Consider the following 12,805-nt stretch of genomic DNA (forward strand, 5'->3'; position numbering starts at 1 on the left):
ATCACTAAAAATTAGATGAAGAATAAATGTAAAATGTATCTTCTTTGTTTTTTCCTCAGTGATCTTGAGTTGTTAGCTGGATTTGAACCTAGACCTGCCGTATCAAAGCACAAACCTCAACCACATAAACTAAAGGAATTATTTCTGTAGCTAAGAACATAAGAACGGCCATACCGGGTCAGACCAAAGGTCCATCTAGCCCAGTATCCTATCTACCGACAGTGGCCAATGCCAGGTGCCCCAGAGGGAGTGGACCAACAGGCAATGATCAAGTGATCTCTCTCCTGCCATCCATCTCCATTCTCTGACAAACAGAGGCTAGGGACACCATTCCTTACCCATCCTGGCTAATAGCCATTAATGGACTTAACCACCATGAATTTATCTAGTTCTCTTTTAAACACTGTTATAGTCCTAGCCTTCATAACCTCCTCAGGTAAGGAGTTCCACAAGTTGACTGTGCGCTGTGTGAAGAAGAACTTCCTTGTATTTGTTTTAAACCTGCTGACTGTTAATTTCATTTGGTGACCCCTAGTTCTTGTGTTATGGGAATAAGTAAATAATTTTTCCTTATCCACTTTTTCCACATCACTCATGATTTTATATACCTATATCATATCCCACCTTAGTCTCCTCTTTTCCAAGCTGAAGAGTCCTAGCCTCTTTAATCTCTCCTCATATGGGACCTGTTCCAAACCCCTAATCATTTTAGTTGCCCTTTTCTGAACCTTTTCTAGTGCCAGTATATCTTTTTTTTTAGATGAGGAGACCACATCTGTATGCAGTATTTGAGATGTGGGCGTACCATCGATTTATATAAGGGCAATAATATATTCTCAGTCTTATTCTCTATCCCTTTTTTAGTGATCCCTAACAATAGCAGGCTGTAGCCACTAGAAGGAGAAATCAGCACATTTACATATTTTACACCGCATACTGTGGACCATAATGATTCAATATTAACCCATTAGAATATCATTATGGATCAAATTTCATTATTGCTGAGAAGAGATTTCTGCCTGACTTACTGGATGGAGAATGTACATGTCTTAAATAATAGGTAAATTCAAACAATGTTTTTGTCACAATTGCTACCAGCTTGTCTACTTGACTGGTTGGGCATCATATGGCGGGTTTGGTTGACCTCCGCAGCAGAGGCAGCCGTCTATTAGGAATGATTGTTTAAAGGAAAAAGTCTTATAATTGTCAATAAAACTCAGGGAGATCACCAGTGGCACTTCCAGTAAGAACATTTAAAGTCAGGAGTACACACTGTTTTGAAGAAGTAAGTGATTGTGGCAGGCTAACAGGGTTCATTTTCTTAAACTTAATAATATCGTACCTTTTATATCAGGGGTCGGCAACCTTTCAGAAGTGGTGTGCCGAGTCTTCATTTATTCACTCTAATTTAAGGTTCCGCGTGCCAGTAATACATTTTAATGTTTTTAGAAGGTCTCTTTTTATAAGTCTATAATATATAACTAAACTATTGTTGTATGTAAAGTAAATAAGGTTTTTAAAATGTTTAAGAAGCTTCATTTAAAATTAAATTAAAATGCAGAGCCCCCCGGACCAGTGGCCAGGACTTGGGCAGTGTGAGTGCCACTGAAAATCAGCTTGCGTGCCGTTTGGCACGCGTGCCATAGGTTGCCTACCCCTGTTTTATATAGTACCTTTCAATTTAAAAGATCCAAAATCACTTTTTACATACAGTCATTTCTGGGGTGGAAGGCCGGTAGCCAGGCAGACAACCAGCTCACAGCATGGTGTGCAGCAATGGAAGTATTAACTTAAAACAGCCTGGCAAACCCTTACTAATATGAAAATCACCATGGGAAAATCTTGGGGGTTTAGCATCTCATGCAAAGAATCTTCATCCCCTGTATAAAACTCATTATCTGCCTCTGAGGAGTGAAGGATTGTATTACCCTTGCAGAGATCTGAACCTTTGGTTTCAATATTGCAAACGTAATCCTTAGACCAGTTATAATAATAGCTACTGTATGGTGCACAAGCAAGACGAATGTCCCATGACTTTCTGCTTGGGATAAAAAATACAATTTCATGAAATTCTTGAATAAGCCTAATTATCCTCCTAAAGTTTTCATATATTCAGGCTGAAATCCTGAATATCTTGTAATCTCTGAAAAAAAATCTGTCTCTTGAAGCAGAGAATAGGGGGAGACAGGTTCTCATCTCCAGAATGCTGTGACTCTACTTGAGGATTCAGACAGAAATAAGGCCTTGCCTATACAGGGAATTTCAGCCATGGGTGACCAAACACCAGGATAGCTGCACCAGTGCGGTCCCCTAGTGTAGACAGGTAAAACTGCGATAAATGGTTTGCACTGGTTCAACTCTTCTCAATGTCAAGTTGCACTGCAGAAAATCACAGATTATAAAATAGAAGGGACCATTATGATCATCTAGTTTGAGCTCATGCATAAGTGTAAAGCAATCTTGCCTGTCTACACTTGGGATATGCCATAATAGCTGTAACTAAACCAGGGCAAATTCCCTCATAGATGAGGCCTATGTTATTTTCCAGTGTGGTTGCTGGAGAGCAGAGCTATCTTACTTCACAATGACACAATGTCAATAAGCTCTTTGTGGATCTTCCAGTGTTTGCAAAAAATAAAGCCCCCTCCCCCCCAGTCTTAATTGTAAGTGCTGTTAAACTGTGTTTTGAATAAAATAAGTCATTCTAGTTAATTATGATTAAAATTCTTTCTACGGGTACCTGCCTGCAAACTACAAAACTAACTTTCAATGTTAAGGAAAAAATGAGGTGCGGTTTGTCTGGAGCCCTCAAAGGGATAAGTTACTATGCAGCATAGTATATAAAACTAAAATCATTTCCACTCTGAAAATTTGGTATAAATTAAGTTCTTAATATAAGGAATTCATGGGACGGGGTGGGGGGGGAGGGGAATGGACACTAAATCCCTTAATTTCTAACCTGTTACATTAAAAGATGAACAGTTAGAATTACAAATAGATTATGTATTATATTTTCACTTGAAGAATATATTCCTTCCACAGCACAGAAGAGAATCTCTTTTTCCAACCCATATGTGGTTGAAATTCAAAGAGGAGTAAAGTGATTCCTCCCTGCATGTATTATAATATATAGCACCCTGGGATATTTATCCTTCATTGTCAGGAAGTTAGACTAGATGATATAATAGGCAATTTCCATTCTGAAGGCCTGTGGTTCTTCTAATTGAAAGGTAGCTGTATGCATGCAAATTAATATTATTTATTTTTTCCATATTTTATTTTTTTCAAAGAACTCACACCATTAGAGCCAAGGTAAAGTATTTGTGCATTCCAAATATTTTGTTATGTATTAAATAAAACTAGTTTTTCTTTACTTTGTGTGTGTGTGTGTGGGGGGGCTCACAACAGTTTACACATAAAGTGCGCAACGGGACAGTGTGGTCTGGAAGAATGAGAATGGGGTAGATATCAGCTAGCTCTGAGTGCTAATCCTGACTCTGCTACTGACTCTCCGCATGGCGCTGGGCAGCTTATTTTACCTTCCCGTAAATTCCCCTATCCTGGCTCCCCAGCCAGCCTCCTCATTGGGACCAGACTGCAGGCTGTGCTGGTTCCACACTGCTAACCCTGCTGCTCGATTCCCCAATTGAATGCTCTTCTGGGCTTTTTTATTGTAGGTCTTCTATGATGGGTGTTTTCCTTAGAGTCCCTGCTGCTAGAATAAAGAGATCGCATGCGAATCTTGGCTTACCCTTTTTAAATGAGAGTTTCTGGCCTTTGTGGTTGCAGAGAAAAGCTTGGGAATGTGAACTGATTGCACCCTAAGGGCTCAGGAAGCAGAAGGTAGATATTAAAACACACACACACACACAAATGTATTTTATTTACTTCAAAAAAAAAAAAAAAACCCCTCATGATTTTTCTTTTTTTTTGGTGGTGGTGGTGGTGAGGGCTGACTGATGATTTTCAAATGTTTGAGACTGGCAATACTGGGTTCCAGCCCCACATCTATGCCTTTTCCTTGGCTTCCTGTGTCCTCTCTGTCCATTCTCCTCCTGGTGCAAGGATGTGTAGGAAGGGAGCTCTACTCCATTTGACTTTATCCTATCCACTGGAGAAGGATTCCCCTTATATCAGGCCATTGCAGTGCCACCAGCCACTAAAAGTGCCCGCACATCTTAGATAGGGTGACCAGATCACACAGGGTGACCGTCACCACCTCCCCCCTCCCTCCAGCGCTTGCGCCGCCTTACAGCTGATCAGCGCAAGCCTGGGAGGGAGGGGGGAGGAGGAGGAATGTGGTGTGCTTGGGGAAGAGGCAGGGCCAGGTGGGGATTTGGGGAGGGATCCAATGGGGCAGTGAGGGGGCAGGGCTGGAGGCTGGGCCAGGGTGGGGATTTGGGGAGGGATCCAATGGGAGAAGAGGGGGGGCAGAGTCGGGGCAGGGGGGACGCGAGCCCCCCCCCGGGCTCCGCTCCACCTGTGAGTGGAGGTAAAATATCGTGACAATTTGCATCCCGACTGAAGGTAGGTCGGGACACGGGACAAATAAGCAAATATCAGGACAGTCCCGATAAAATCGGGACGTCTAGTCACCCTAATCTTAGATCAGAGCCTTTGTCTTTCCCTGGTCTCTGCAGGCCCTCTAGATTCAGTGATTCACCCAGCTTTTCTCCCAACTCCCTGGTAGTTTTGGAATGTGGTTAAGTGCTTAAATTGAAGGTTGCAAGGAGAAGGTCTCATTGCTAGTTTGCCTCACCCTCACAGCTTTTAATAGGAACAAGCTACTGGTATGAAAATAATGATTTTGGGAAGCTTCAAAACTACAGGATAAATACTATAGAAATGACCAGAAGTCAGAATGACTTTTCAGCCACTTTTCACTCATAAAGAAATCAGTTGCCAAACCCACCAACTGACACTCATATACAAATCTATAATCTCTTGTGCACAGAGATTTGAATAAAATTTATTTTGAAGCATGAAATAAAAAAGCATTCCTCATTAAAGCCAGATCACCAGCAGCAGAGCTGTCAGTTTATGTAAACATCAGCCAATTGAGTGATTCAGCACTAAAAGTTTCAAGCACCTAAAACTTTAAACAGTGAATCACCAAATTGGCCGAGCTCTCTGATGGCTTGGCTTTGCAATGTGCAGAACTGATTTGTTTAGGAGGTAGCTTTGCAACACCTGGGTACAGAAGTCTAGGGGGACCCTCTGACTTGACTGAATTCCTTTAAAAAAATGGTGATAGAAGCAAAGTGGTTTCTAGCTGAGCCAATTATGCTCTTCAATGCTTAACTTTCATGCGCTTACATTTTTAAGGGCTTAAGTTTTAAGTGCATGACAGTGGAAGTGCTGAAGCGCTTCAGTGGCTAAGCTAGAAGCCACTTAGTTTATACAAGGAGAAATTATTAAAGACTTTAGAGGGTCAGAAAACCCTCCCTGGAGCAGGGCTGGCCTTATGGGTGGGCGACTGGCCGGGGCGCCATGGTCAAGGTATGTGTGCGCACTGTGGTTAAGAGGTTGCAGAAGGGCCATGCCCACCTGGGAGACGGGGTGAGGGAATAAAGGGGCTGCAGAGCAGGAGTCAGGCAATCACATTAATCCCCTCTTCATCCTCCCAGCAGCATAACACCTGCAGCACCACCTCCACTCCAGCTGTTGGTTTGCCTGCTGAACCGCCACCCGCTGCTCAGGGAGTAGTACTTAAAAGGCACAAAAGAAAGCTTGCCCAGGGCACCATTTTCCTTAAGTCTGGCCCTGTCCTGGAGTGCTACTAAGATTCTCTGGGCAGAAGGCTGCTCCCCTCATCTGTGACTATCCTCTAGAATTCCTAAATCTATCGGGTCTACTTCCTTCCTAGTGTTAGTGTGTGATCTTAGGATGCATGAGAAATGGGATGGTGAGTGCTATGGAGAATGTTATAATGACTTTATGTAAATCAGGGGTAGTCAATTATTTTTTGTGAAGGTCCAAATTTCTTGGTCAAATTATGGTCAAGGTCCAGACTCCAGAGAAAATAATAAATAAAAAAAAATCCCAACGATAATAAGTAAATAAAAAGATTTTGGAGTCTGTTCAAAAGCGTGTGGTGATCTGGCTTTGGCCCACAGTCTGCCTGTTGACTGCCCTGCTGTAAATCTATGATGTATCCAGGATTGGATTAACACACAGGCAAACCAGGTACATGCCTAGGGCCCAAATTTGGTAGGTAGGAGAAATTTATGAATGTAATTATGTGTTTTACTATTGTGGATTTGCATGCAAACTGAGAGAACTTCATTCACTGAGTGAGCAGCATTGTGACCCCATGCACCAGGTCACAATGCCGCTCAGTCAAGTGAATTAAATTCTTTCAGTTTGCGCTCAAATGCACACCAGTGGATGAGTGGACAGAAACAGGCTTCATGCACAGCTCAGACTCACTTTACCATTCCTAACAGAGATAAGGAGAGAGGAGGGCACTGTGTAAAGAAACTGCTTTCTTCTCCAACAAGATAGAGGCCCAGATGTGTATATTTGCCTAGGGCCCAGTGTTAGATTAAATCAGTCCTGGATGTGACCTCCTCTGGAATACTATGCAGTACTGATTGCTCCATCTCAAAAAAGAATATTGCAGAACTAGAGGGGGTTCAGAGAGGTTCAATGAAGATGATAGAGCCTGGAAAGACTCTCCTATGAAGAGAGATTGAAAAGATGAGGGTTGTTTACCTCAGAAAAGAGATTAATAAGAAGAGACATGATAAAAGTATATAAAATAGTGAATGATCTAGATTAGGTAGATTGTGAGCTTCTGTTCTCCATGCCTCATAACACAAGAAAAAGGGGATGCTAAATGAAATAAAAAGTGGCAAATTCAAAACTGATAAAAGAAAATACTTTTCCACACAACATGTGATTAAATGGTGGAACTCATTGCCACAGGAAGTTGCGACTAAGAACTACAAGATTCAAAAAGAACTAGGACATGCTCAGGGGGTTGGACCAGATGACCTCCTGAGGTCTCTTCCAACCCTAATCTTCTGTGATTCTATGATATGTATAACAAGAATATTCAAAATTATAATAGTTAATGCCAACAAAAGCTTTGAAAGGAATGTTAGACCTCGTGCTTCAGTGCTTGGGAAAATCTCCAACTATTTAGATTAGGGTGAGACCTACTGTGGGGGGCAGATTACCCCATATCTGCTTGCTGCATGGTTCTTACACCTTCCTCAGAAGTCTGTTGTTGGCTCCTGTCATGCAGGACACTGGACTAGATGGACCTTAGGTCTGAATCCAGTGTGGCAAGTCCTGTGCGTGTTTATTTTTTTGGTGATGCACTTAGAAAACTTAACTATAAACTAATGATTTTGTTTTGATTATATATTAAATGTGAGCTAATTACTGGTGAATAGTTAATAATATTATAGAACATAAGAACGGCCATACTGGGTCAGACCTGTGGTCCATCTAGCCCAGTATCCTGTCTTCTTACAGTGGCCAATGCCAGATGCTTCAAAGGGAATGAACAGAACAGGGCAATCATCAAATGATCCCATCTCTGTCATCCAGTCCCAGAATCTGGCAGTTAGAGGCTTAGGGACATTATTATAACTATTTTATACGTATGTAGAGTCTTCCATTTCAAAGGATGCCAATGAGCTTTAGCACTTCTCTAATAAATATGTGGTTTTATTGTGCCTTTAAGGCAAAGACTTGTATTAGGGGCAGAGAAGAGGTGCATTGTCCCATAGATAGTACAAGCTGCACTTTATCTTAGACAGATGCAGTGCTTCCTGGAGCTCCAGAGAGCTCAGGTGGACTGTGCTTCTTGGAGATGGTGCAGTATATTCTGTGTCCAGCCAGTTCTGCTGGCAAGTGCAAAAGGTTGAGGAGACCCACCCACTCCCTGTCCCCTTTGGAAAATATAAAACGGGTGGCACTAGCACTGAAGCTGTCATTGTGGATGGCTTTTTGCACATGGGCACAATGAGGGGTGTTCCTTACCCCCTCTCCTTCCATTGCTTACTCTTGTGTGGGTGGACACAGTCAGATCCATGTTAGAATCACATTGCCCAGAAGTGAAATGCAGCTGCCTCTGAAGTGAAACAGCAGCTTTTTAACAGAGCATAGCAACATGGTGTAATAAATAAATCAGGAAGTGAATAATAATATGATACTTAGCATTTGTTAGTTTAATTAATTCTCACAATACTTACCTACTTCATAATGGTGTTATCAGTCATATCCAACTGAGACTACATGGGGGGATTTGTATTTAAATGGTAATTCAGAAGTGTTCAAGTCATTAGTGGTCATTTCTCATTTGTGCACTAAATATATCTCACATGGATCCATATGTATTCTCTTTATCTATCTGGTTTATTTCATTTATTTTGAATGCTTGCTTTGATGTGTGTATGTGTGTGCGCATGCTCATGTAAGGATTACAGTTTTACACATGGGATTAATTTAGAAGATAATTTATGTTGGATTGTTTTGTTAAATTAACTTGTACTTCTTTTGTTAATTTCTTTTCTTATTACCACTTCAGAAAACTAATTGTGTTTTTCCTGATGACTTCAGTTTAAATATAAAATGTCCACTTTATTTAAACATTTTCAGAATTTGGGGATTTAACTGTGTGACTCTGTTGATTTTAATGGGCATTTCAAGTTTTAAAACCATGGAAATTTTCATAAATACACCTCTACCTCGATATAACGCCACCCAATATAACACGAATTTGGATATAACGCGGTAAAGCAGTGCTCCAGGGGGGGCGGGGCTGCGCACTCCGGTGGATCAAAACAAGTTCCATGTAACGCGGTTTCACCTACAACGCGGTACGATTTTTTTACTCCCGAGGACAGCGTCATAGTGAGGTAGAGGTGTATAGGGGTGAATAACACTAACAGATTTTTATTCTTTGAGTAGTTTGTAGATCTCTAGCACAAACCAATAGATATTTCTAGTGAATATAGAAAAACTTTATTTGAAATATTTTTACCTTCTTCTTTGTAAATGTGGCTTTGCATATTGTGTACTATACAGTTGCTATCTGAACAATAAATCATCAGGTTCATGTTCTACCTTGCTCAGTTATAAACTGGTTACAATTTTCATTTGCAATCTGACTGAATGAAGTGGGAATTTGACCCTTGAGCTTTACCATTCATATGCAAGATGAACACATTATATAAGGCTATGTTTACAAGCAATATCATAAAACTATATCCAGATCTTTTCCATCCCTAATTTCTGAGATTTGCTGATAAGTGGCTTGAGCTTTGTTATAACATGCTGTCAATAATTTATGCACATAATTTGGACTACAGTGATGATGGCTAAAATGTGCAGAATGTTCTTGCAGGGTTACACACTACAGGAAACCATGCTGTGTGCACCGCTGAACAGAGCGTAGGATTGGGAGCCTGCTTGTAGGGCCAAATCTTGATGTCAGCCTAGGTGAGGAGTGCGGCTTTTATCCCTCAGGAAAGGGAGGACCACAGATATTCCATTGGGGTGGAGCTAAGAGTCTGAGGTATGCAACCTTTTAATGTGAGAAAGCAGAACCGGGAGTTCTGCTGCTTGCTCTCTGCTCCTGCAGCCCAGCCTCCCTAGCGTGCTGTCTCCCACACCTCTGGACTAGATGCAGTTTAGGAAACCAGAACTGCAGTTTAACAAGCTGCTGTCAGGCTGCGTTCCCACCTCACTCCAGAGTAGATGCAGGGGAGGAGGGGACAAGTTTGTAGAGTGTGTGTGCATCATACAGGGAGCAGCTGATATGGGAGTGTGTGGAGAAGGTTAGGGGAGCTGGCGTGTAGAGAAGGCAACTGTTTGGGCCTCTTTTCTTATATCCATTTCTGCATCATGGCTGCCGGAGTGGGAAAATGTACCGCTGCTCACGCTGCCAGGGATTAGTCTGTGTGGCTGCAGAGCAGAGGAAACCTGCTGAATTTTCCTTGTGGCAGCAGCTGCCAAAGTACATTTCAGCTGCATCAGGCCCTTAGGACTTCGACACCTGCTGTACCAAATGGGAGGAGACTGGTTCTTGCAAGTGTGATTGTCTCATTTGTATGGAGCGTCTGTAGGTTTTGCAAGAGCGCATTTGAATGTTTTCTGAGAGAGTAAATTTAACTCCTGCTGAGAGGAGATGTAATTACCTGATGTAGAATAAAAACCTCTTTAGAAGGTTGAACTCTGTTTTCCCACTTTATTTTACAAGTACATGCATTTCTGCAGATTGAAGTTCAGAAGCACAGACAAATTCTTTTGTTTGCTGTTTTTTTTGTTTTTGTTTTTAAAAGCTCTTCTTCAGATTGTGTGGGCTGCTCTTACATTCTGTGGACCCCAAAGAGCTGGTGGGGGGAGAGGATTATATTACAGTTTTCTCCTTTTTATTTATTTTATTATTTATTCAAAAGCAGGGAGCTGCCTTCCTCTCCAAACCCACTGGCAGAAGTGGAAGATAAGGCTAGCTCCAGAGCTGCTGAATTTGTATAGGGCCAACAAAATATGGGGCCGCAAGGCTGCCCTTGGTTCTGGAATAGACTCATAGACTCTAAGGTCAGAAGGGACTATTATGATCATCTAGTCTGACCTCCCGCATGATGCGGACCACAAAACCTGACCCACCCACTCCTGGAAGAATTCTCTCCCTTGACTTAGCTGTTGAACTCCCCAAATCATTATTTAAAGACTTCAAGTCGCTCAGAATCCTCCAGCAAGCGACCCCTGCCCTATGCTGCGGAGGAAGGCGAAAAACCTCCAGGGCCTCTGCCAATCTACCCTGGAGGAAAATTCCTTCCCGACCCCAAATATGGCAATCAGCTGAACCCCGAGCATTCGGGCAAGATTCTCTAGACAGACCTTCTGGAAAAGTTCTCTGTAGTAACTTTTAACATCCCATCATTGACCATTGTTATCGACCTATTGACTAAAATCACTGTATCCCATTAAACCATCCCCTCCATAAACTTATCATGCTTGATCTTAAAGCCAGAGAGGTCTGAAACACATCTAATTAAAAAGCATTTCTACCACTGCTTTCTGAGGCAGCTGGAAATTGTTCCAAAAAGCAGGGAAACACTGGTCTCAAATTTCCCTAAGGGTAAAATTTGTGTGATTCTGACCCTGTCTGCCTTTGGTTATCCTGTGATCCTGTGTGACACTGAGACAACAGGGAATCTTGTGTATCAGAATTGGGAACACTGAATATGGGCTCTGCTAAACTGACAGGAGAAGGTGGACAGGTGGGAACCTTAAAATATAATTGCTTAATAATGTATTTGATAAATGTCCCTCACTTTCTGGGAAGATAAAGTGCTCTCATGACTTATTTGGGCAATACCAAGAAGCACTTGTCTGTAGTTGAGAGCACTTCATAATAAGAGACCGTGTGGGGAGCCCTTGTTAAATATATAGCACAAAAATGCCAGAAACTCCTCACAATTTGCCCTTTAAGGGCTTGATTTTGCAGGTGGTGAGTACCCTTAACTCCTATTGACTTCAGAGAGTTGAAGGTTCACGACATGTCAGAGAACTGGGCCTCAATAGATTTTTTTTATTTATTTTGTTAAAACAAATTTTTCTGTGAGACTTTTTCTACTACCATGTCTCAAATAGATTTGGAAAGGCCAATTCCCTTCCCTGCTGATGAAAATTGAGCATATGATATTGTCCCAAGAAAAAGCTGGTTCATTATGTCTTGATGTAATAACATGTTATTGAATAGCTTTTAAAGTTTATTTTAAAATGATGAGATTATTGACAGGTGATATTCTGTGAAAACTAATAATAAAGCAAGGACCTCCTTTGTCTACTTTGGATATGTCTTCACTACCCGCCGGATCGGTGGGTAGTAATCGATCTATCAGGGATCGATTTATCGCATCTCATCTAGGCGCGATAAATCAATCTCCGAACGTGCTCTCCGTCGACTCCAGAACTCCACCAGAGCGAGAGGCGGTAGTGGAGTCGACGGGGGAGCCACGGCTGTCAATCCCGCACGGTGAGGACCCGAGGTAAATCGATCTAAGATACTTGGACTTCAGCTAAGCTATTCACGTAGCTGAAGTTGAGTATCTTAGATCGATCCCTCTCCCTAGTGTAGACCAGCCCATAGCTGTGTTTCTGTTGTCTTACAGACAACGTTAGTTGTGCCAGGTCGTAACATTCATTTCTGTTTAAATAGTGAAAAAAAGTATAAGGAAAAGAGCCATGAAATATTGATGTATTTGCAATATAAGAACAGCTTAGTAGTACTTCTGGGATAATACCGAGCCATCACTGCTGGAAACATGGCAGGTGTAAGATGAAAATGTGTAGAATTGGAAAAACAAATAGTATATTAAGGGATAAAGCAGTTGTCACCTATTCAGACATTGTGCTGCTGCTGATTTGCTGATAATGGTTGTTTGTTTTTGTTGTTGTTCTTTAGCCTCAGACCATACGGCAGACTCTCCAAAGGACACTGCGGTATTATGAGCATCAAGTTATTGGGTAAGTAAAACAGACCACAGTAGTGATTAGAAGGGTGAATAAAAGAGAAGTGATAGCTGTAGAATTAATATCTTTCTGTCTTCTAAATCGTTGGCTTGAGTAACCAACTTTTCTGAATTTGCTCACAGATACTTAGGCATTTTCCTCAGTAATGATAAATATTATACATTCTTTTTGTGTTATTCTTCATCTCTCCTGCTGCAGTTAAATTACCATAGCCCAATCCTCCTTTCATTCAAGTCAATGAGAGAGGGACTGAGCCCACGGAGGAGCAGTTGTAGAACTTATGTCAGTGTTGGGGAGCCTTTCTGTTAAA

General features: G+C 41.6%; 1 protein-coding gene across 1 annotated transcript in view; it reads left to right on the forward strand.

Annotated features, from left to right (window-relative positions):
- The window catches only part of GUCY1A2 (guanylate cyclase 1 soluble subunit alpha 2), a 281,924-nt gene that overhangs the window by 8,196 nt on the left and 260,923 nt on the right, over positions 1-12,805 (forward strand). The window contains exon 2 of the mRNA XM_034758855.1: positions 12,428-12,489. Within this exon, the coding sequence (XP_034614746.1) occupies positions 12,428-12,489 (62 nt within the window). The remainder of the gene's footprint in view (positions 1-12,427; positions 12,490-12,805) is intronic.

The sequence above is a fragment of the Trachemys scripta genome, chromosome 1 (assembly GCF_013100865.1).
Source record: "Trachemys scripta elegans isolate TJP31775 chromosome 1, CAS_Tse_1.0, whole genome shotgun sequence".
Classification (NCBI taxonomy): Eukaryota; Metazoa; Chordata; order Testudines; family Emydidae; genus Trachemys; species Trachemys scripta.